Source organism: Hypanus sabinus, chromosome 6 (genome assembly GCF_030144855.1).
Source record: "Hypanus sabinus isolate sHypSab1 chromosome 6, sHypSab1.hap1, whole genome shotgun sequence".
Taxonomy (NCBI): Eukaryota; Metazoa; Chordata; class Chondrichthyes; order Myliobatiformes; family Dasyatidae; genus Hypanus; species Hypanus sabinus.
In genome coordinates, this window is record NC_082711.1 from 144,433,807 (window position 1) to 144,460,319 (window position 26,513).

General features: G+C 42.6%; 1 protein-coding gene across 9 annotated transcripts in view; it reads right to left on the reverse strand.

The window, feature by feature from the left end:
* Nucleotides 1-21,622, reverse strand: part of LOC132395918 (septin-4-like) — a 111,459-nt gene extending 89,837 nt beyond the window's left edge. Inside the window, exon 1 of one of the 9 annotated variants that reach the window (XM_059973116.1) lies at nucleotides 21,476-21,622. Coding sequence is in view for 5 of the 9 variants with exons in the window: in XM_059973119.1 (XP_059829102.1) it covers nucleotides 13,979-13,999 (21 nt within the window). In the remaining 4 variants the exon portion in view is untranslated. Of the gene's footprint in view, nucleotides 1-2,355; nucleotides 2,488-13,936; nucleotides 14,023-20,870; nucleotides 21,029-21,475 lie in introns of those variants that run through there. The other 8 variants (XM_059973121.1, XM_059973120.1, XM_059973122.1 and 5 more) reach the window with 8 other exon arrangements.
* Nucleotides 21,623-26,513: the final 4,891 nt, after the last annotated feature.

A 26,513-nucleotide genomic window follows, 5' to 3' on the forward strand; every position in this document is an offset into this window, starting at 1 on the left:
AAGTATGCATACACCAAACAACCCTGAGATTTGTCTCCTTACAAGGAGCCAGAAAAGTCCAAAAGACCTCAAGAACCCATTAAAAAAAGACACAATGCATGGGGAAAGAGAAAAAATAAATCACGCAAACAATAAAACTAAACAAATAGCATTCAGAAGTGAATTTTAGAATTTTTTTCTGTTGTGATGTAGAAACATAAAAAAAATTAATTTTAAAAAAAGTGAAGTTTTACGAAAGGCATGGCTGCAGCTGGAGCAGGCCACAGCCCCAGTTCATTGCAGAGCCAAGTAAACGTTGTGAAAGCACAGATGCGAAGCCAGGTGTCACTGCAGTTCAGCATGGGGCTGACTAAGCAACGTGGAGCAGCAAGCAGAACTGGTCCTCGCCTCCAATCCCAACATCCTGGCCAAATTGTCCAAACATTGGGCTGTTTCTCACTCTTGGACCACTCTGGGAATATTGAGGAACAGGTCCCCTTATTCCTCTATACTCCCTACAGTTCCACCATTTATGTGTACTTCCTGAACTTCCACATTAGTTCTCACAAGGTCTATCAGGTTGGACTTACCAGGATTATGTTCCATCTGCCCATCACTATCTATCCTTACTATCAACACCACCAAATTTCACGTCATCTGCAAACTGGACATACTTCCTACATTCATATCCACATTGTTAACGTATATACCAAATAAATTAAGAATGAGAGAGAGAGAGAGAGACATGTGCTTAAAATTGTTCATATCAAAAGTTCAGCAGTCAAAATCAGTTAAATCCTATTGAAAGAGTCAATGTTGTTAATTTAGATTTAACTTTCTATGTTGGGATCAATGAGTGATTTGGATACGTTACAGCCAGTTTGGGCAAACGAGATGCAAAAGCATGAGATGTTGTTTCTGCAAAGCTAATTGTCCATTAGTACTAATCAGATAGCACTTTCTGGAAATTATTAATTCACAGGGCTTTTCATTCCTGTCTACAAGTTTCTGGCCAAATAACACTTCGATCAAAGTGTGCACTGTATTATTATTTTAGCAAAATAACACCATTTAAACATACACAATATACACATGTGATGCTTCAGGCAAATGACTTTTCACCAAATCTGATACAGGACCACTGACCTGACAAGATTATTATCTTCCTCTCTCCACAGAAATGGTGTAGAGCTACTAAGTACTCACAACAATATTTGTTTCAATATGGAATGGGCGATAGTTTCTTGAAGCTGAAGAAATCTGGCCTGTCCTCTAAAACCCTCACTAGTTTTTATAGATGCACCGTAGAAAGCATTCTTCTAGGGTGCATCATAACCTGGTATGGAAGTTGTCTTGTCCAAGTCCAGAAGAAGCTGCAGAAGATCGTGAACGTAGCCCAGCACATCACACAAACCAATCTTCCATCCTTGGACTCACTTTACACCGCCTGCTGTCGGAGCAGTGCTGCCAGGATAATCAAGGATAAGTCCCACCCAGCCAATACACTTTTTGTCCCACTTCCCTCCGGGAGAAGGTTCAGGAGCTTGAAGATTCGTATGGCCAGATTTGGGAACAGCTTCTTCCCAACTGTGATAAGACTGCTGAACGGATCCTGACCCGGATCTGGCCCGTACCTTCCAAATACCCGGACCTGACTTGCACTACCTTACTTTCCCTTTTCTACTTTCCAATTATGATTTATAATTTAAACTTCTATTATATTTACCTCGACTTGTACTTCAGGGAGCGCAAAGCGCAGAATCGAATATCGCTGTGATGATTGTATGCTCTAGTATCAATTGTTTGGCGACAATAAAAGTAAATTAATGTAAAGTATAACCTTACTCTGTACGATTGAACCTTCAGTTCAAACACCCTCAGCCAGAATCACAGTGGGGTAAAAAAACAACAGAAGTCCTCATTTCAAGAACTGGACAATGGGAAATTTCAACCTATCTCAATGTTTTATAAATTCAGGTATTTACTGATTCTCCATAATCATTTTACGCTCATACTGTAAAGGGGTTAAAGAAAGATGTGGGAGCCACGATGACAAGTCTGTGTCTGGTTCCCTGCTCACTCTGGCCATCAGCATCCTGTCTAATGGCAGCAGTCACTGACACACCAAAACAGTATAATCAAAACTTCTGGAGAATACACAGAGAACAAGAGGGAGGAAAAGAGAGAGGCAGTTCTACACCCCTCGCGAGATCACTTTTCATATGCTCAACCATTAGGTGGAGGCAGGTGGATATATTCCTGAAAGATCCCCCGTTTCATGGGGCTGCAGTACTACCTGAACGTTGCTAAAGTTGGACTAAGTGCCGCTACTGCTCGATCCTCTCTCTCCTGGGCAATGCAAAAGGCCTCACTTACCATGCCAGCATCCTCCAGCATCGCTGCAGCTAGAATTGCATCGGGAGGGGGATGCGTCTGATACAGGGAATGTGGGAACACTCCTTGCCCAAGGTGCTGAGTATAAACTGCAGTCCCCACTCTCACTACACACCACAGAGAGAGAGAGGAAATAAAGCACAAAGCCAGCTGACTCCGGTCCGATTGGAGAACTCTGAGGTCACATGACGATGTCCTTGCTTGCCAAAGGGGAGTGATATAAATAGTCATTAATACGAGGAAGGTTGGTTGGGGAAGGCAAGCACACTGAACTGCTTGAGTGTCACCTGCTGAAGTAAGATCTGGAATGACAGATGCGTCGGGGGAGGCTCCCTCTCCTCTGAAGGTACGCCGTGGCAGGATCTCTGGCAAATGACCGTGCACTCCACATTGATCAGGCGGATGGTTCACGCTCTGCGGCTTCTCCCTGTGAAGGAGCGTGCCCTTCCACACTGCTGAACAGGTACACTGCTGTCGTTCATTCATACTCCTGAGCGGGACACCCGGTCTCCCTCTCTCTCCCGGGGAGCGTCTCTCCCAAATCCTAGGAATAGCTTTCCCCTCTTCTCCACCATCCTTCCCACAGGAGGCAGTTCTCATCTCTCCTCCACACTCCAAGGGAACTCTTCTCTCCAGGGAATCACTCTCTCCCCTTTCCTGGATATAGCTCCTATCACTCATTCCCATCCCCTCTCTCCTTCCTCAAATCTCCTACCAGAATACTCCTCTCCTCACTCTCTCCCTGCCAGGGCACATAACTCGTTTCCCTCTCCCTTTCAGGGAATACCTCTCCTCCCCTCCCTCCCGGGCAGGTTGCTTTCCCTCACACCGACTGTGAAGGGAGCTGTAACATAGTTTGAAAGAAAGTTTGGCCATATTCTGAACTCCTCCCACTACTAAGGAGGAGTATTTTTACAGTCCTCTCAATGGTAGTTGTAAAAGTGGACAAGGCACCAGTGAGAAGATTAGAGGTGAGCATAACAAGAATAGCAACCATTATAAACAGGACTAATCAATTTGAAGTTGATGACAACAGAGAGGAAACAGTTAACATTTAAAAAAAATTGCACATGTTGCAAAAAACAAAAACCCTTTAAAGCACAAAACCCAGAAAGAACATAATTCATTCATGGCTGTCCAGAGAAACTGAAGATGATATTAAATCAAAAGAAATTGTCTTTAAAATTACCAGAATAAGTTTGAATGATTGGGAGGAATTTGAAGACAATAGAATGCATTCAGAGGACAACAGATATGCAAAACAGAAAAAGAATGTAAACCAACAATATAAAAGCAGACTGCAAGAGCTTCTATAGGTATGCAAGATGGAAAAGGGCAAATATGGTCTTCTTATAGACTGAGGCAGGAGAATTTATAACGGGGAATAAGGAACTGGCGGAGGATTTATGTAATTACCCTGCATCTGTCCTCATGGAAGAAAGCGCACGCAAAAATCTGCCAAATGTACTGCAGAAGCCGAGGATCTACTGAGAACATAACAAAACCTAATACTGGAGAAGTAGGTGAGCTCAAAACCTGGCAAATCCGAAGGAGCCGAAGATCTCAGAGTTTTGAAAGAGACGCCTTTAGAAATAGTAAATGTGACAGTTATCAGGTCCTGTGCATTCTGCCATTGTGCTCAAGGGTAGTGACCTCACTACTTAAGGAGAGAGCGAGAACGAAAGGAAAGTATTAACCGATTCAATGTCTGTAGTAGCAAACACCGCTTGCAGAATATTATGAGGGATGTAACAACAGAGCACCTTGGTAATAATAGGATTTAGCAGAATCGATTTGTTTTTTTAAGGAAAATTACACTTGACTAATCAGTTTGACTTATTTGCATTAGTGCCTCAGAGATGGTGTGGTATACCTCGATTTCCAGAAGGTCTTTGAAATCATGATTCCCAAAGTCAGAGCAAGTGGCACTGGGGTCAATAATACTGGCATGGATTGAGAATTGGTTTTTGGAGCAAAGAGGGGGAATAAACAGATCTTTCTCTGATTAGCAGGATGTTCCCTGTGGGGTGTTTGACAATAATTTAGTACAATGACTTGGTGGGGAATGAAATATCATATTTCAAAGCTTGCTGACAATACTGGATGCCAAGTACAAAGGAAGATGTGAATGAAGAAGCTTCAAGGTGAATTGCCAAATGGAGTGTGAGTGGGTGACAACCTCGCAGATGGAATACAATGCGTTAAAAATGTGAGGCCACTTACTTCTATGCACAACAGGAAAGTGGAGTACTTGTTATATGGCGAGAGATTGGGTAGGTTACACAGCACAGAAACAGGCTCTTCAGCCCTGTTCATCACTGCTGACCAAAATGCCTACCTGAGTTAGACTCACTTGCCTACAATTAATCCACATCTTGACCAGCCTTCCACACAAGATCTTGTCAAAGGCCTTGCTAAAGTCAAAGTAAATTCCATTATCAGAGTACATATTTGTCACCATATACAACCCTGAGATTCATTTTCCTGTGGGAACACTCAACAAACCAATAGTAACTATATTGTATGCATGGATGTGATGAGGTTCTACAAGTACCTGGGGGTGCACCTGGATGACAGATTTGAGTGGAGCACCAACACAGAGGCTGTGTACAAGAAGGGCTTGAGTCACCTCCACTTCCTGAGGAGACTGAGGTCCTTTGGAGTATGCAGGCCTCTCCTTCATATGTTCTATCAATCTGTTGTTGCCAGTACAATCTTCTATGCCGTGGTGTGCTGGGGCAATGGCAGTAACATGGGTGATGCCAACAGGCTCAATAAACTGATTAGAAAGGCTAGCTCTGTTACAGGAGTCAAACTAGACACAATGGAGGATGTGCTAGAACAAAGGACCCTATGGAAAATCCTGGCAATTCTGGACAATGTTTCTCACCCTCTGCATGCCACCTTGGCTGAACAGAGGAGAACTTTTAGTAACAGACTAAGACAACGGTGGTGCTCCAAAGAGTGGTATAGGAGGTCATTTTGACCCTCAGCCATTAGGCTCTATAATGAGTCAACCTATCGCCGGGGAAGTGATAATTCCCTCCCATTAGACTGTGTGGTAACTTATTTTTTTACTCTTTCTACTTTCTACTTCTCTTCTAATATTTATACATCTGTGCACTTGTAATGCTACTGTGATACTATAATTTCCTTTGAGATCAATAAAGTATCTATAACAGGATCAATGAAAGATCAACCAGAGTGCAGAAAACAACAGACTGTGCAAAAGCAAATATAAATAAATAGCAATAAATAACGAGAACCTGAGATAACGAGATAAAGAGATTTAAAGTGCAATTGTTGGCTGTGGGCATGTGAGTGTAGTTATCCCCTTTTATTCAAGAGTCTGATGTTTGAGGCTCTTGCCTGCCATCCTCCCCTCGGCAAACCTTTTGATTACTTCTTCAAAAAACTAAATCAAAATCAATAAACCAAGTATCAGTCCAAATGGATTTTAAACATAGTAATAGTTTGAAAAGCTTGCTCTTCACTTACCCTCTTTAAATTCTTCCCCATTGGTCTTGAATGTAACCTATAATTTTAGACTCCCCTAACCCTGGGAGTATGACCGTTCACTGTATCTACGATTCTCCCCTATGATCTTACAGACCTCCACGAGGCCATCCTCTCAGCTTTCTACATCCCAGGGAAAGTGGTCCCAGACAGTCCAGTCTGGTAACATCGCTGTGATCGTTTTCTGCACCCCTTCCATCTTAATGACATCCTTCCTGTAGCTAGGTGATCGAAGCAGCATACGATACGTCCATTGCACTCTCGCCAATATTCTGTACGCTTTTAAGATGGCATCCCAACTCTTACACTCAACGCCCTGACCGATGAAGGCAAGCATACCAAACACCTTCTTCACCACCCTGTCTACCTGTGTTGCCACTTTGAGAGAACTATGGACTTGTAGCCCCAGCTCTTTGTCCTACAGGACTCTCGGTGGCCCTGCTATTTACTGTGCAAGTCCTGCCCTGGTACAGCTTACCAAAAAGCAGCACTACACATCTCCGAGTTCAATTCCATAGAAGCTGTCATAATCTTAGATAACCTTCTTCATTGCCCACCACATCATTAATTGTGCTGTCAACCGCAAACTTCCTAATTGTGCAAGCTACACTTTGATTTAGATTGTTAATACACATGGCAAAGAGTCATGGACCCAGTATTGATCTGGCTGAACACTGGTTACAGATCTGAGAAACAACCCTCCACTATCATCCTCTGATTCTCACTACCAAGACAATTTTGTATCCAATTGGCTAACTCACCATGAATCACATGCAATCTAAATTTCTCAACCAGACTACCATGCAAGACCTTCACCAAACTTTTTGGATAAGTCTTCAAAAAGTTAAATCAAATTCATGAACCATGATTTCCTATATGCAAAGCCATGCTGGCTGTCCCTAATCAGTCCTTGCCTTTCAGAATCACAGAAGTTAGGCTCACAGGCCAGGAGCTCTTTAGCTTGTCCTTTCAATCTTGGCTACACTCCAGTCTTCAAGCACCTCATCCCTGGCAATAGATAACACAATTACCTTTGCCAGGACCATGGCAATTTTTCCCTAAACTTCCCCCAACATTCGAGGATACTGTGGTCGAGTACTAAGAGTCTTTATGTGCTTCAAGACTGCAGCACCTTCTCTTTGATAATGCGTATGTTTCAAAGCATCACTATTCTCTTCCCCTAATTCTTTAGTTTGTGTGACCTTCCCAAGGCAAGTACATATTTATTTTAGATCTCACTCACCTGTGTGTGGCTCCACATGTAGGCAACCACATTGGTCCTTAAAGGGCGGGAGCAATTCCCTCCCTAATCCTGATGCAGGATTTCAATCCAAAACATCAGCAATTCCTTTCCCTCCCCACCCTCAACAGATGCTGCTTGACCCACTGAGTTCCTCCGGCAGATTGTGGGTTTCTCCCTAATTTCTTCTTTGGTCTTAACATATTTACAGAATCTCTTGTGATTTCTCCTTTACTCATCTGCCAATGTTCCACATTCTTACCTCCTTCTGCCTTCAAAATATTCAAAGATTGAGTGTCCATCACCCTCCGAGTAAAGACGTTTCAGCATGCCTCTGTCCTAACTGGGTGACCCTTTATTTTTAAACAATGAATCCTGGTTTTAGATTCTCTCAGAATATTGTATACTCCCACCCTGTCAAAACAACTCAAATGCTAAATATTTCAGCCATCCCCCCTTCTGTCTTCTAAACTCTAGCAGATACAAGCCTAGACTCTCCAACAGTTTCTTTCAACAGGATCCTAAAGATGCACACTCAGTGTTTTAAAAAAACAGCTTTTTCTCCTCCGCCATCAGAATTCTGAACCCATGAACACTACCCCACTATTTTGTTCTTGTTTTTATATGCAGTGGTTTCTGGTTAATTGAGTCATGGATAATCAGGTCAGCTGCTTATTTGGGACAACTCTTAAAGAGTAAAAACTGATTGAGAAAGTAGCCCCGATTCCCTTTGTTTGTTTGGGACAAGTTTAAATGCTAATTAAACTTGAACTCATCTTGAATGATAAAATGAAAATGAAGATTTGGAGGATGCAATCATCGAAAGCATTGTATGAAGGCAGTCCATTATCTGCACTTGGTGTCTGCTCTGATTCTCTTCATTTTCAGTTAATCATAGCGGTATACACTGGATGTATTCCTCCTTCGATAACTATGAAACTAATACTGTTTTATAGTACTGTAGTTGTATTGGTGATGTTCTAATTTGCTCTGTATTTCACTTAAATACATAATGTGTTACTCAGCTAAACAATAATTTGTCTTTTTTATACCTCTCCAACTATTTCCATAAAACTTGAGCTAATTGGGGCGGCCACTTAATTGGGTCAAAATGTACTAGTCCTGATGTGTCCCAATTAACTAAAATCCACTTTATTTTTTATTGTAACTTGTAGCTTATTTTATATATTGTACTGTGCTGCTTTTGCAAAACAAACAAATTTCACCGCACGTCAGTGATAATAAACCTGGATCTGATTCTGATCAAACCAGTAAACTCTCTGTCAACTGCTTCCAATGTCTTAACATCTTCTGTTCAAATAGGAAACTCGGTACTGCGCTATGCCTAATGTTGTCGTACCTCTGCCTGAAAGAACAGAAACATATCCTCCCTACTTTTAATCCAATTCTTCAAGCCATAAATAATATTATTCTCAAAAAAGAGAAAATCTGCAGATGCTGGAAATCCGAGCAACACGAAAAGCTGGAGGAAGTCAGCAAGCCAGGCAGCGTCTGTGGACAGTTGACGTTTCAGGCCGGAATCCTTCAGCAGGAACAGAACATTACTCTACCAACCCTCCAGATTACTTGCTGTGCCCACTTTCTGAAAAATTTGTACTTGGACACCCAGATTCTAAAGCTCTACAATCTCCCAATTTAGACAAAATCCTTTCTTTTTCATTTTTCCTTCCAAAAAGAACAATTTCACATATTCCTCATATACTCCATACTCCATCAGATCCTTGCCCATTCATTTAACCTGTGGCACACCTGTGTTACATAGTGCTATCTGGAAAACCTACCTATCTCTGCCTCTTTTCTGTTTCCTGTTAACATTAAGGACACAGTAAAAAGCAGTTTGAAAGTTAATAATAGAGCCATGGAGACTCAACATGGTTTCATCCAGAAAGCAGTTAGGTCTACCTTGATCTTCATAAGCCATTGTTAAGGTGCCAAAAAACACAAACAATTGTCAAATAGAGAAGGTTAATAAGGTGGGGATCGGGACAGGGGTGTAATATTAGCATTGCTTAAAGGTCAAGAGGTGTAGAATAAATCTCTTTGATGGGAGTAGAATGAAACCCTCTCTCACTGCACCCCCTTTGTGATCTCTATTGCCCTTCAACTCTTCGATGATGTGCTCACCCAGCCCTGCTACCACAGCTAGGCCTCCTTCCGGGGAGCTTTATCAGATTCCTTCTTCTCCTGCCCTTGACCTTTCCCACCTTAAACCTTCCAGCTAGCCTCTTTCCCCTCCCCACCCCCACCTTTTTATTCTGGCATTGTCCGCCTTCCTTCTCAGTCCTGAAGAAGGGTCTCGGCCCAGAAACGTTGACAGTTTATTCATTTCCACAGCTGCTGTCTGACATGCTGAGCAACTCCAGCATTTTGTGTGTGTTGCTCTGGATTTCCAGCATCTGCAGACTTCTCGTGTTTGAAATATAAGCACATTGGTTCCAAATTGGTGACGATTACTATAAGGGGATTATAAGGGATTAAATCCTGGATGGTCAAGAGGTGACTATAACAGGGGATGGTGGAAGGCTATGTACTTTTCAGAGAAAGCATGTAAAAGAATAGCTTTCAATAGTGAGAAACAGTGCACGTGAACATTGAGAGACATAAGAGGCACAAAATAAACATGGATTTACAGCCACCAATTTAGAAGAAAAATGAATGTGCCATCTTTTATTGCAATGCAGCAGGAGTGGAAAAGTAGTCTTAACAAGAAAGTGTAAGGTCTCAATGAAACCTTGCTCGTGAAACCATGCAGTTATGGTCTCTTTCCTTGAAGAGGGATGTACATCCCCTGGAATGAGTGTGACAGAGATCAAGTGTGTAATTGGACAAGACAGATACAACCACAATCTCATTTAGTGGCCTACTGTTGCTTCTATTTCTTATATTCTTTTTAAAGCAGCCCACATGCTATTTATCCAGTTTGGGAGAAAAAAAAAACAATTATTCTAATTTGACTTTTATTTTTCTAATCATGGGAACAAAATTAGATAACAGGAAAAGTCTGTTTTAATAAGACTTGGATAGTAATCAATGTTAACTTGACCGTTGTGGTTCTTTTTCAATATACTAGCCTACAGCTTCCAGCCTCGGCTGAGGCTGCATGTGTGTCCTTGAGTAAGGCACTTAACCACACATTGCTCTGCGACGACACCGGTGCCACTGGGTCCTATTACCCTTCTCTTGGACAACACTGGTGGCGTGCAGAGGGGAGACTTGCAGCTTGGGCAACTGCTGGTCTTCTATATAAAAAAAACCCTGCACAGGCTTGCGACCTGGAAACTTACCATGGCGCAAATCCATGGTTTATCGAGACTAACGGAGGCCTACACTACACACACTAGCCTACAAGTACCCAGGACATCTTCAGGGAGCGGTGTCTCAGAAAGGCAGTGTCCATTATTAAGGACCTCCAGCACCCAGGGCATGCCCTATTCTCACTGTTACCATCAGGTAGGAGGTACAGAAGCCTGAAGGCACACACTCAGCAATTCAGGAACAGTTTCTTCCCCTCTGCCATCCAATTCCTAAATGGACGTTGAAAGGTGATGCTACCTCATCTTTTTTTAATATATAGTATTTCTGTTTGCACAATTTTTAATCTATTCAATATACAAATACTGTAATTGATTATTTTTACCTTTTTTTCTTCTATATTATGTATTGCATTGAACTGCTGCTACTAATTTAAATTTCATGTCACATGCCGGTGATAATAAACCTGATTCTAACAATAAATTAAGTATTAAATACACTAAATCAGAGTCAGTCATAGTCATGCTGCAATGAACCAGGCACTTTGGCCTAGTTGGATGATGCCAAGGAAGCTAGTCCTATCTGCCTGTGTCTGGTCCATAGCCCTCCAAGCCATGTGCTGATCTAGACGCCTTTTCAATATTTCTAGTGTGCCCACCTCAACCACTATTTCTGGCAGCTCATTCCAAATACACTATCCCTACCTTGCATGATGAAGCTGCCCCTGATGTCCTTTTAAGATTCAGATTTTAAATCTATGCCCTTTTGGTTTTAGAACCACCACCCCCCAACCCCATGAAAAAAAGAACTATGACCCTGTCTGTACCAGATCACTCCTCACTCCCCTACATTCCAGGGGATAAAGCCCAAGTACAAACAACACCTCCTTGTACCTCAGGCCACACTCCCCTCCGCCCCCCAAATCCAGGCAACATTCTGCTAAATCTTTCTGGCACTCTTTCTCTCTCTAGTTTAATAACATCTTGCCTATAACAGGATGAGCAAAGGAGGACACAATACCCCAAGTATGTCCTCACCAACATTTTAAACCACTGCAACACATCTTTCCAACTCTTATTTCAATGCCCTGGCCAATCAAAGCCGGCATGCCAAACACATTCTTCATCACCCTATCATTAATGATAGTGTTATGGATTTGAGGGATCTAGGATTGCAATGCATTGTTTGTGGAGAGCAGTGTCAGAGTTTGATAGGGTGATGAAGAATGTGTTTGGCATAAAGAATGTGTCCTTGCATAATAAAATAACTCTTCCTTACATTTGAAGATGTATACAGATTCTGATAAAATAATGAAGAGGAGAGACCTTTTATTCCATTTAATCTGTACCCACATTGAGTATTGTGAGCAGTTTCAGTCCCCTTGTGATGGATATACACTCCTGGTAAGTAGGCTTCTTGGTTGCTTGCTGATCTTGCTTTCTGAATACAACAGCTGACATTTAACAGCTGACAACAAATAATTGTAAGTAAACTTCCAACTAACAGCTATTTGACTTCTAGTCATAAATGGAAGTCAGTCTTCAGTTCTTAAAATGGAAATGGCAAGCAGTAATCAGCTTCAAGTGAAAACCAGTTTGGCAAACAAGCTCTGTAGATAGAAGATGCTCTGTCCATGAGAAGTAAGATTTAGCTCACTACACCTGGCTTATTGCTGCTTGAGATGTAGTATAAGACAATGGGTTGTTTAATTTGGCTTCTTTCCAACAGTCAAGCTGACTCCAAGTTGCTTAGTTGAAGGAAGCTTGCAGAATCGGATGGATTATATCATTTAGCTATTAAATAACTTGTGTGTTTATGGTTGGAATGTTTTTGTACTCAAGAATGTTAGCTTTCCAGCATTCATTGTTAACTGTCCACATTAAGCTGATACCCATGTCTTCAAATGCTTTTAGTGTTAAAAGGGCATCTGTGGAAGTATTATATATGTACAAAAAGACTAAAGTGGCAGAAAAAGAGTATAAATGTAAAGAGCAATTCGGGAGTGGTTGAAGAACATCAAGAAGAATGATAGGAAGATGGGTTTGGTTTCTGCAGTGGGTGATTCGTTGGTCTGCATTATTGGCATGTATTTTTAGTTTATAGAAATTGTGCCTGTGTTTTGGAAATACTTTGTGTTTTACAAATGATTTGAAATTTGGAAATGTTTTGTAAGATAGAAATCCTCTGCGAGTTTTAAATATGTTTTAAGAACATTGTTTCGATTTAAATGTTTATCACTGAAAATAAATGAACTGAGCATACCCGTGGCTACTTATATCAGATAGGGCTTAAGGTCTTCATTTATGAAGTTTAGAACTTCATGGTCAGCAAACCCAGTACATCATACCCTTATCTAAGAAAGGATGTGCTGGCATTGGAAAGGGTCCAGAGAAGGTTCATGAGAATGATACTGCAACTGAAGAGGTTAACTTATGAGTAGTGTTTGACAGCTCTGGGTCTGTACTCACTGGAGCACTGGAGTTTAGAAGAATGGGGCGGGGTTCTCATTGATACCTATTGAGTACTGAAAGGCCTAGATAGAATGGGTATGGAGAGGATGTTTCCAATAATGAAGGAGTCTAGGACCAGAAGGCACAGCCTCAGAATACAAGGACATCCCTTCAGAATGGAGACGAGGAGGGATCACTTTAGCCAGAGGGTGGGTGAATCTCTGGAATTCATTGCCACAGGTGGCTGTGGAGGTCAAACCATCCCAAGGGAGGGAAGTCTAAAATCATAGGGCACTGATTTATGAGAGGGGAAAATTTTTAGGGGGCCTGAAGAGCAAGTTTTTCAAACAGAGGATGGTAGGTATCTGAAGTGGAAGTTGATAGGTTCTTGATTTGTAAGGGAAAATAAGTCAGCTATAATCAAATGATGGTGCAGACTCAATGGGCCAAATAGTCCAATTCTGTTCCTATATCTTATGGTCTCAAACAAATACTATACCTTGTAAGTCATTATATATAATGTCATACTCTGCCCAGAAATCACATAATATCCTGGGAGTGGTATAAAAAACACAGATACAGATCAAATAAGTTTAGGGGTAAAATAATCTAGCCCATTTTTGCTTGATCCACATGGCAAACTGAAATGATCGTCTAGACTAGAACCACTTACCCTCTGTGACAGGACAAATGAAGAGAATATGATACTGTGACAGCACTTTCCAAAGATCAGCAGAACTGGATACAGTACCAAAAGTACTCTGGGAAAATTAATTCATTCCTCATAATAAATCTTAACAGCAGACAAACTTACTGACAAGAAAATTGCTGAGATTGGCGCAATCTACATTTACACATCTATTTAGCTAGCTGCAAAAGATTCAATTTACTAGATATCTTCTGTAAACATGAATCAATAAGGCATTTCCAGAATTGCACTTTTAACGTACACAAGCATTATAAGCAAAACGCCATCTGTGAACTCAACAGTTCCTCTGTAACTGAGAGAACACACACAGCTCACCTCCAGGACAGTTAAATGACCTTGACACACTCATCAACTAATTAAGAGAATTAAACCTACACAATAGCATCAACAGATGGTGGAAGAAAACAGCTCACAGACCTCCCTCAGCTGGAACACCATTGCCACTGAGTGGAACCTGTTCCACACAAACAAGGAAGTGACATCTCCAGTATCAGCCAATGAAAATAAAAGATCTATCATGTTAGCAGCCTTTACTTTGAACAATGTAATCTCATTGGTTTAAATTGCTGTGCTGGGTTTAATAAGCGTTCTTTATTGCCAGTTTTCCAAGCCCTTAATAACAGCTTGAGACTCTCCAGGAAAGGATTAGGGACAGTGTTTGTAGTGAAGCTGAATGGTAAGTGTAGCTCAAATAATTAGCTGCGTAGAATGCCAGCGGATCGTTAAGCAGAAACCTGCAGTCTTTAAATTAAATTAATCTGAATACAGATGGATACAGCAGAAGGATTTATGAAGAAAATATTCTATGAATGGAAGCCCAAAGTTTCAATAGAACTAAAATGTGAAATAATACGAGAGAGAAACAAAACAGTTGTTAGAAATAAATCAGTTTCTTTCAGTTACTTTTACACCACATGACATGAAGACAACTCTTGTGAGATTCCAATCTATGAGCAAACTAATCACCATGTGACCTGGGAAAGATCGGTATCTGCATGCAACAAGTCAGAGCTGGAAAGTAGCAGGTAATGGGCACTCTATTCAAGTTCCACGTAGTGATCAGCTCCAATAAAAGGAATTCTGTCCACTCTCCATGACAGAGTACAAAGTTGCCATTGTTGAACTCGTCAATATCGTGGGATAACCACTGACTATTGCAAACAGAGTACAAATTATCAATGGATCCACAGCACTACCACCCTCCCAGACTCTTCCCACCACCAGCAAAGCACAACAGGAATGAGGCAAAATATCCTCCATTTGTTGAGTACAGCTTCAACAAGAGTGACAACATGAAAGACAATGCCGTCCATTTCATCAATGACCCCAACAGGCACCTTAGACAAGCACACCTTGGCAACACCGCAAACCGTAAAGCTCAGCTTGCTTCCATGACACCCAGTAAGTCCCTTTGAGTGTTGACGCATGGAAAGATGATGGCAATATTACGAGTTTAAAAAAGAACAGAAGACTCAGCAGATCAGGCAGCATCTGTGGAAAAAGAAACAGTTAACGTTTCAGGTTGAAGGTAATCGGGACAGGGAGAAGAGAGAAAACAAATTAATTTTAAATTGCAGAGCAGGTGGGGAGTGGCGGGTGGGAGAGATCACATTGTGGTTTATTATGCATTTTGAGAAACTTAACACAGATGGGGTGACGATGGAGCCCACAGCATATTCAGTTTGCATGTGTAGTCCTGAGCTCCAAAAGTTGTGCATCACCTTAATTCTCTATCCCACTCCGAAATAATCTGTCCATGGCCTTTTACTCTGCTTCTATAAAGGCCGACCGACAGGGCAGTGGCACAGCAGGTAGTGCTGCTGTCTCACGGCTTCAGCAAACCAGGATGAATCCTGATCTGTCTGTATTGAGCTTATGTGCTCTCCATGCGATTGTGCAAGTTTCCTTGGATGCTTTGGTTTCCTCCCACACCACAGGGACATGTTGGGGGGGGGGGGTAAGTCAACTGTTTTCTGTACACTACCCCTAGTGTAGGCAGGCAGTACAAGTTTGAATAGAGTTGATTAACACACAAGAGAAAATGAAAAATCAGGGAAATTAAAGGAAAATCTGAATGTTCCAAGAGCTGACACGCCTGTACCTAACCTGGGCCAAAAGGCCTCCTTCAATCTCACAAGAAAAATGAATGTTAAAATATCAGCACTTCATCTTTCCTCTGGGTGTTTCGTAGCCTTTGGAACTCAAAAATCAACTTAGACAATTTTAGAGAAGTTGATTGTATATGAAGCAGCCAGTTCTGGTGTAGGGTTATCCATCTGTAACAGTAATTCAGTTTTTATCTCTCCATAGACACTGCCTGATCTCCTGAGCATTTTCAGCATTTTCCTGTTTTCAATTTGTAGCAACAATTCTGACCTGCATTTCACATCCTTTCGAATTTCTTTGCTTTTTCCCCCCATCCTCTCTCAATTATCTACCAACAAGGCTCCATAACCAGCGTAAGAACCTAAGCAACATTAACCTCATCCAGTTGGAGAGGCTCCCTTTGAGACCAATTTATTTTATTCCTTTCCCAGTTGTGATGAGGGATTTTCAGCAGAAATGTTAATTCTCTCTTTTTCCAGTCAGCTGTCCAACTTGCTGAGTGTTTCCAGCATTTTAAAAAATCTCATTCCAGCTGTAGTTATAGCACCAATTCGTTCTGCAAATAGAACCAAATCTTGGTCATCAGATGCCATCCTTTGGTTGGACCTACAAGTGCTGAATTGGCATAGTCCACCGTATTTGAAGTAGATGCAGATGAACACTGAACTGAGCTTTCCCATGCTCTGATACTTTATACAGATTGACATGCCTGCCAATCTGCCCAACATCTCATTACCGAGTCCATCACCCTTCCTCAGCAGGTTTGTCCATCAAACCTTCTCTCCAAGAAGTCTTCTGGACCAATGTGTGACAGTGATTACTAGGGACCTGACATACAAGTATTCCTTCTCTCTTGAGACAAACCATTCATGTCCATTGACCCACCGTGTCTAGGTCCTGCATCTAATCTACCTTCTCTGATGAGAGCTTCTTCTCCATGGCTCTAAAACAGCTCAACTGCTTGGCCAAGTTTATGTCTCTAAGAGCATCTAGAACAAGAAAGGCACAAAGCTGGAGCAATGGTGAGGGAAGGACAAGCAACAGATACACGCTTTTGCCATTTGAATCTTGTAGATCAGAAACAATGGAAATGATATTTGGGAAGGCGGATTGGTATGAACACACTCCCACCACCTGCTCTGCACAAGTGGTGGCGACCTCTATGCCACTGAGTTGTCGGATGCAGCGTTGCCCACTGTTGGTCTATTGCTGGTGAAAGCAATTATTTGTCCTGCGCGGAAGCGGGTCTTTACAGGTGTTGCAGTGTGACATGCCTACCCTGGTTAAGTAGTTTGGGAATCCTTAAACAGCGAGAATGAACGGCTAGAGCATTGATGCTCTTGTGGAGTACATCAGAATCTGGTGGGAATTGTGATTGACAGTGACTGACGTGGCTTGTATAGGCACTTGTGATAATATCGCATTCTTTAGCTTGATCACATATATGTATGTGAATTAGTGCATTAGCACTGTTCAACATGATATTCACAGTCACTGTTAACATCCTAGTCACGAGTAGAAAGCAGTACCTTGCCTAATCAGGGAGAGGTCCATGGAAACAACAAAATAGTCAGAGAAAAGTACAGCACAGAAACAAGCCCTTCAGCCCATCTAGTCTGTGCTGAACCATGTTGAGTCAGTGGAGCTTAAATGAACAGCGGTGCTGTGCAAGGATAAAGGTGACACATTTACTGACCCGATGTCCAGCGTGATTTGGTTTGTGGCCAATTACAGTCTCATGTGATTAAAGGAATTTAAAAAAAACATACATTCGATATATTTGTGGGACGTGAAGTGTAACAAGCTGTGTAAAACTCGGGGTTGACTGGAGTGATCAAATGAGAGACAGAGACAGGAGTTAGACCAGCCTGCTTGTTCAACTGTATGAGAAGAGGTCACAGACTCTCAAAGTCAGAAGATCAATCAACATCAAGTTCACATTCCACAGGACCAGCCATCTGAGATCAGGCAAGCTCTGTAACTTCAAAGTAGCTGGGGGCTGTAACAATAAAGTAAGTGAGTTTGATATTATTTAAAGGCATCAATATTTTGGGAACTTATGACACAATGTTTTAGGGTGAAGGGACTTTGATGTGTTGCTTGGCACAGATTTGTGTGTGTGAGGCATTAATGTTTTTCCCCATTCTGCATCCAGGTCCTGGGGGTTTTAGTCCTGGTGCTGACATCATTAGCCACTGCGACACACCCGAAATACTGGAAGAACTCTGCAGGCCAGACAGCAACTCAGGAAAGGAGTAAACCGTCAACGTTTCGGGCTGAGACTCTACATCAAATCGGTGTGTGTTGCTTCGATTTCCAGCGTCTGTAGACATTCTCGTTTGTCATTAGTCTCTTCTTGCCACAGACATTTCATGATATATGGGCAATGAGATATCTACCTTATTGAATTTTTTGAAGAAGTTACGAGGAATGTTGACGAGGGTAAGGCAGTGGATGTAGTCTATATGGACTTCAGCAAAGCCTTTGACAAAGTTCCACATGGAAGGTTAGTTAAGAAGGTTCAGTTGTTAGGTATTAATGCTGGAGTAATAAAATGGATTCAACAGTGGCTAGATGGGAGATGCCAGAGAGTAGTGGTGGATAGTTGTTTATCGGGATGGAGGCTGGTGACTAGCGGGGTGCCTCAGGGATCTGTTTTGGGCCCAACGTTGTTTGTAATATACATAAATGATCTGGATGATGGGGTGGTAAATTGGATTAGTAAGTATGCCGATGATACTAAGGTAGGAGGTGTTGTGGATAATGAGGTGGGTTTTCAAAGCTTGCAGGGAGATTTATGCTGGTTAGAAGAATGGGCTGAACGTTGGCAGATGGAGTTTAATGCTGAGAAGTGTGAGGTTCTACATTTTGGCAGGAATAATCCAAATAGAACATACAGGGTAAATGGTAGGGCATTGAGGAATGCAGAGGAACAGAGAGATCTAGGAATAACAGTGCATAGTTCCCTGAAGGTGGAGTCTCATGTAGATAGGGTGGTGAAGAAGGCTTTTGGAACGCTGGCCTTTATAAATCAAAGCATTGAGTACAGAATTTGGAATGTAATGTTAAAATTGTACAAGGCACTGGTAAGGCCAAACTTAGAATATTGTGTGCAGTTCTGGTCACCGAATTATAGGAAAGATATCAATAAATTAGAGACAGTGCAGAGACGATTTACTAAGATGTTACCTGGGTTTCAGCACTTAAGTTACAGAGAAAGGTTGAACAAGTTAGGTCTCTATTCATTGGAGCGTAGAAGGTTGAGGGGGGATTTGATCAAGGTATTTAAAATTTTGAGAGGGATAGATAGAGTTGACGTGAATAGGCTGTTTCCATTGAGAGTAGGGGAGATTCAAACGAGAGGACATGATTTGAGAGTTAGGGGGCAGAAGTTTAAGGGAAACACGAGGGGGTATTTCTTTACTCAGAGAGTGATAGCTGTGTGGAATGAGCTTCCTGTAGAAGTAGTAGAGGCCAGTTCAGTTGTGTCATTTAAGGTAAAATTGGATAGGTATATGGACAAGAAAGGAGTGGAGGGTTATGGGCTGAGTGCGGGTAATTGGGACTAGGTGAGATTAAGAGTTCGGCACGGACTAGGAGGGCCGAGATGGCCTGTTTCCGTGCTGTGATTGTTATATGGTTATATGGTTACTGGGGCTCATTGTGCAAATATATTGCCCTCAAATTCCTCCCCCCAAACTTCCTACCCCACCCATATGACACTCAGAGTCAATCACGACATTCTCCCACTTCCATGCTCTGTCTTGGCTTGCTAACCTCTGAGTGACTTTGAAGAGAAGCCTTATTTTATGAGGTACACTCATAGTTCCAACCTGCTTATTAGCTAGAGACCACGACCCCTGGATCAACATTAATGCAATGAATGGTATGGTTGGTACTGCAAAATCATGATAATTAAGCAGCAACAGTGATTATTGATAGAAGGCATATCAGCTGAAAGCAGTGTCAGTATATATACAATGCAATTTGCAATTGTAATAACCATTTTACATCCCTTCTCATTTATCACTCTGGGTGGTTCTAATTCAGCTGGTTCAATATATTCAGTCTATTTTGACACTGGAATTCATGGAGAATCCATTCTCAAAGATTTATTTCAACAAAGGAGCAGAATAAAAACACAGAAAATAAACATGGAAAAATACACCTGAAAATCACTTTCTAGCCTTTTGGAAACACAAATATATAGCTCCGTGTATTTCATTCACCTCAACCACCACTTGAGAATTTGAGTCTGAAATTGAGTCATGTTTCTGTTACTCATTAGAAAAGAGATTGTTTAAATACTTGAATTATAATGAGGAATTGTATTATTAAAATACAAGTGGGGGGGGGGGGTCTTCCAACATATATCATAATCTGTTTTAGATGTCCTTTTAATTGCTCTAGTAGCCATGGTCAAATGGAGTCATCCCATTAAACGGCCTGTCTCAAACCTTGATCCCCAAACAGCTCTTGACTCATTAAAATGCTTTGAAATCTCCAGCCCTGAGAGATAAATATTCCTCTCAGATTTTAAATTGGCCATTTTTAATAAGCATGAAAGGATAGGTACGGGATGGCCAGCGAATGCTGCTGCCTCATACCTCCAGTAACCTGGTCTCAATCCTGATCTCTGGTGCAGCCGGTGTAGAGTCTGCACATGGTCCCTGCGACTCTGTGGTCTTTCTCCACTTGCTCCAGATACCCCACATCCCCAAAATGCGTGGAGAGATCGATTAATTGACTGTAAATAACCCCTAATCTAGGGTGAGCTGTTTGGAACGCAGAGACAATAAATGTGATTAGGTTGCAGGCCAAAGGTCCTGTTCGGTGATGACAACCCTCGTGTACAGTTTAAAAATCGGCATTGTGAATTAAAACCTCATGTTGGTCATCTTTTGTTTAATAAAATCTAACCCCAAAATCCTTCTGATCCTTTGTTCCTTCATCTATATGGCTAAAATAAAACTCCATAATCCGTTACCTGAATATTCAGTTATCAAAGTAGGTTTATCAGTAAGTACATATATGTCATCCTATACAACCCTGCGATTCATTTTCTTGTGGGTATACTTAGAAATTCCCAGAACCATAAGAGCATCATCGATCTACCCAACAGGGCAAACAAACAACCAAAAAGACAACTAACTGAAAATACAAAAGGAAAAAAAAGACTAATAATAAATAAAGAAACAATAACCATTGAGAGCGACATGATGAGTTCTTGATAGTGAGGCTATTTCAATGATGAAGCGAGTGAAGTTCTCCCCACTGGTTCAAGAACCAGGCTGAGGGGTAATAACCTTTCCCGAACCTCTGACTTGCGAGGTGACGTTGGCCGCCTTCTTACGCCCTCAAAATTTCCAGGTTCACTGAAAAATTCGTTACAACATCTGAACAGATGATCATTTGGGACAATTCTGCAAACGGTTTTATTGCTGTTTGTGGGAGGTTGCTGTGTACAATTTTACATTCACTTCGCTCTGTAAAGCTGATTACCGCCATGGTACTTTGAATGGAAGTGCACACGTACAGGGCTGAGGAGATGCCAGTGTGAATTTGCCAAGAGGGAAGACAAGGTGCTAAACGCGCTCACACACCGTTCACTGGCACCGACGCAAGTGCCGTTTAAAGCTGCCCCGTTCAGACAAATTTTCCGTACTAAACGCATACAAATACCCGAGTGCACATATACAATAATAATATTCACGGTCCGGATTTACGAAAGATTTCGGATTGTTAAATGCCCAGGGAGCAAGCAGGGTGTTGGCCCAGGAAGGACAGTGATTTAAGAATTGGACTTACCTCCCAGTCTGGGCCGTCCCAACACAGCGATCAGGCGGCAGCCGAGTCCAAAATCCAGAAATCGGCAGAGAGAGAGAGAGAGAGAGAGAAAAGGGGAGAGAGCTGTAAGCTGCAGCAGTGGGCTGAACATCATTGAATGTGCAAGTGTTGCGGCGGGACTTACCCATACTCAGCAACGCCTTCTGCAGCACCTCGTCCGTCATCTTCCCCTTTCTGGCAGCGCTGCACCCTGCTGGCAGGCGCCTGGGTTCACTCCCTCTCCCTCTCCCCTTCCCTACGCTCCTGCTTGATGCCCCGAGGACCTTCCTCACTAACGTGCGCCCCCCCGCACACGCCACAATGGGGGTCCGGCTGCTGAACTCGCTCACTCTGACGCGGGAGTTTTACCTGTGACCATCCCGCGGGACAATGGCTGGAAATTAACACCCCTGACGCAGGTTTAAATAATTTACACGCCATGAACGGAGACTTCACTGCGACCTGCGGATTTGTGGGTGAATTGGTGACTGACATGTCATAAATGGAGACTCCTGCCTGAACTTTGAGTTTCTGCTACACCCGAAAGTCTGCAGTTGCTGGAAATCCAAACCAACACATGCAAAATGCTGGAGAAATCATCAGGTCGGGTACCATCAGTACGACGTTTTGGCTGAAACAGTTTTGAAGAATGGTCTTGGCCTGAAAGGTCAACTATTTATTCATCTCTGCAAATGCTTCCTTTGTTGCTTTGAATTTCACCTGCTTTGTTTTGGTGGCCAAGGTTGTTGTAAATCTGGCTAATTTGGCATTCCCACCTACCCCGTGAAAAAGAACTGGAAAAAATTGGCCATTGTGTCATTGGGACTCAATACCCCCCTCTGCAATTGGATCTGTGACTTTCTGACCAATAGATTGCAATCAGAAAGGATAGGCAACAGCTCCCCCCACCAGGCTTAGACTCAGAATAAGTGCCCCACTAAGTCAGCCACTCCTCCCACTACACTCATGGCCGCCTGGCCAGAGGATCCCCAGCCTGGGGTCCGTGGACCCCTTGCTGAATTGTATTGGTCCCTGCCATAAAAAGGGTTGGAAACCTCTGATTTAGAAGTCTTAAGCTGATACCACCTCACTGGGCTGTATCTCAAATAATGCTGAGTTGATTTAGCCTTGTGCATGATAACAACCTCAAGAACGTTGGAGACAAGTTCCTATGATTGAACACCACTAGTAGCCTGTCCTGGTCAAGCACGTTGATGCCACAGCCAGGAAAGTTCACCAGTGCCTCTACTTCTTCAAGAAGCTAAAGGAAGTTAGCACATTCCCTTTAACTCTCACCAAATTTTATTGATGCGCCATAGAAAGTGTCCTGCTTGGAGTATGGCATCAGCTTCGCCTTTAACCACGGGTGACAAAGGCATCTACCCTGATGTCTGCAGTTCAGTAGGCACGTCACAGTTACAACGAGCAACGATTCTACTCATGAGTGGATGACGACTGTGGTCTCCCAACCTACATTAGAAAGGGCCTTCCACTAAGAGCCTCCATCCAGCACAAGTGGTACATGCGAGCTTGATTTCAACGTTTAAGAAAAGCTTGGATTGCTATATGGACAGTAGGGGTATGGAGGGCTGTGGTCCCAGTGCAGGACAATGGGAGTAGGCTTGAACTAGATGGGCCAAAAGGCCTGTTTCTGCACCGTACTTCTATACGAGTTACTGCATTGCCGTGAAGGAGCTTTGGCCTCAGCTTATACATGCAGTTGTTTTCTGTTTTGTCTTGTGGTATGTGAGGGAAAGCCAGTGACTTCCCAGCACTAGAACACGAGGGAGTGGAACCACACGAGCAGCAGACACATTGGGGGCTGGGAGTCTTACCTCGGTGAAAATGAATTTGGCTTTCTTCGCGCTTAGAAATAGTGCCACGTAATCAATCCCACTTCAGCCATAATTTCCCTTTAACCTATTCTCTCTCACATGACCATCAACTCCACCTTGACTCTCCCACCTACCATCCACTTGCACAGGGTGCAGTTTACCGCAGTTAGTTAACTTGCCGAATGAAACATTCATAGGGAAGTGGGACACCCAGGAGAAAGCAGCGGGATCACAGGGAGGGTGTGTGAAGTCCATTCAAGCATGTCCACAGGTCGGGATCAGACCAGGGAAACCAAAGCACTACCTGCTGCCCCCCCCCCCCCCCCGCCCGCCAAAGGGACTGGTGGGTGTATATCGTGCTGGATCAAAGGTGTAATCCAGATGGTGGAGAGTGCGATATTCAGCAATGTTAAGGCAAGATCAACCAGTACAAGGAAGATAATTATGTATGGGTTGTTTGAGAAAACTGGGCTTGGTAATTCTACAATGAGATAGAAATCCAGGTTGTTGTATCTGCGGGTGGTAGTAGGGATAAGCTCCCACTACCTATCAAATGCTCCCAATGGCATCAGTTTCAAATAGCCTCTGACAACCAAGTCCAGCTCCTGGCCTTCATGTGTGGCTTAGCAACTAAGCCCACCTGAACAGTTTCTACTGATAGGAGAAGGGACATAATCCGGTTACTGGCACATATTGCACTTTTGAAGGACAAACCAAGGTAGAACGTACAAAGTAAATGGTAGGGCACTGAGGAGTGCAGCAGAACAGAGGGATCTAGGAATACAGATACAAAATTCCCTAAAAGTGGTGTCATAGGTAGATAGGGTAGTAAAGAGAGCTTTTGGTACATTGGCCTTTATAAATCAAAGTATTGAGTATAAGAGTTGGAATGTTATGGTGAGGTTGTATAAGGCATTGGTGAGGCCGAATTTAGAGTAATGTGTGCAGTTTTGGTCACCGAATTACAGGAAGGAAATTAATAAGTTTAAGAGAGTGAGGAGAAGGTTTACAAAGATGTTGCTGGGACTTGAGAAACTGAGTTACAGAGAAAGGTTGAATAGGTTAAGACTTTATTCCCTGGAGCGTAGAAGAATGAGGGGAGACTTGATAGAGGTATATAAAATTATGATGGGTATAGATAGAATGAATGTAAGCAGGCTTTTTCCACTTAGGGGAGAAAAAAGCCAGAGGACATGGGTTACAGGTTAAGGGGGAAAAGTTTAAAGGGAACATTGGAAGGGGCTTCTTCACACAGAGAGTGGTGGGAGTGTGGAATGAGCTGCCAGATGAAGTGGTAAATGCGGGCTCACTTTTAACATTTAAGAAAAACTTGGACAGATACATGGATGAGAGAGGTATAGAGGGATATGGTCCAGGTGCAGGTTAGTGGCAGAATAATGGTTTGGCACAGCCAAGAAGGGTCAAAAGGCCTGTTTCTGTGCTGTAATGTTCTATGGTTCTTCGGTCAGCTGTGGGTGGGAGCTCATCTAGGAGAAGGAAAACTCTGGCCTCAAACCTCTGCCAGCTTGCAGTTATACCCACTCATGGGGAAGGCTTCAGGAGTAAACACTGAGGAAAGATCTGGAGCTCGAGTCCCTAAGGCAGCCCTACGTCGCATTCAACGCTGACTGGCACCTCCTGCGACACTGTATTGGTCAACGCCGTTCCTATGGATTATTCAGCTGCTTAGAAAGGAGGAGCTTACAACATGGGAAACCGCTTGCTCTGCGCATCCTACCACCCTGGCTTATGTACTGCCTTGCATAGCACGTAGACAGCTGGGACACAACATCTGTGGTCATCCCAGACAACAGAAAGCCTAAAGATAGAGATTCAGTGTCTACATATGTCTACTTGCAATGGAAGGTGACATCGTTGTATTGAGAAACCTCCATAAGAACAGGACATGAAACTCTTCAAAATTTGTAAAAGAGTGTTGCAGCTGGTGAAAGTTCGAAAATGTTCAAAGTTCAAAGTAAGTGTTATTATCAAAGCACATATATGTCACCTTGTATAACCCTGAGATTCAATTTCTTGTGGGCATTCTCCGTAAATGGATGAAACATAATAGAATCAGTGAAAGGCCACACCCAATAGGATGGACAACAACCAATGTGTGAAAAAACAAACTGCACACACAAAAAGAAAGAGAAAACAGAAATCATAATAACTAAAGAAGCAATAAGTATTGAAAACATGAGATGAAGGTCGAAAGTGAGTCTGTCTGGCATGATGGCATGAATAATGATTTCTCAAACATCAGGTAATTACCTCCCCTCCTTCACCATTCCCCATTTGTGTTTGCCTCCCACACCTTCTCTTCTTACCTGCCCATCAACTCCCTCTGGTGCTCCACCCTCTTCCCTTTCTTCCATGGTCTTCAGCCCTTATCTCTTCCACCAATCATCTTCCCAGCTCTTCACCCTCTCCCAGTTTCACCTACCACCTTGTACTTCCTCCCCTCCCCAATCTTCCCATTTTGACTTCTTCCCTATTTCTTTCCAGTCCTGATGAAGGGTCTCGGCCTGAAATGTTGACCGTTCACTCTTTTCCATAGATGCTGCCTGACTGCTGAGTTCCTCCAGCATCTTGTGTGTGTGCTGCACGTAAACGTGCTCAATGGTGAAGAGAGCTTACCCATGATGGACTGGGCCATATCCTCTACTTTTTGCAGGCTTTTCCGTACAAGGACAAACTTCTAAGAAAGTAGAGGTGCTGCCGTGCTTTCTTTGTAATGGCTAGACCCAGAACAGATCCTCTGAAATGACAACGCTGAGGAATTTATTACACATTGAGAAAATGATTGGAATCTCCTTCGAAAGCTTCGGTGATGCAGATCAAAGTAAAATACGGATGGAAGGAAGTTTCCACTCCATCATGATCCAAGTACACGGCAGCAAAGAGAATTTTTATTTGTACTTAGATGGATATTAGTCCAACATAGAACTACCAAGTTCATTTTAATAATATCTATAAAGTGTCTTCGGTATGACTTTTCTTAGCTTTGTTTGATATGTGAAAGCGTACAAGCAATTAGCACCTGATCAAAATCACCATCACTGCACCATGTGCAGACTTTGGCCATTGGACGTAAAGGATGTTTGAAATCAGATACTAGACTCAGCATAAGCTAACAGCAACCATCTCTCCTCTCCTTATTGCTTCTCAGATGAATCACATACAGC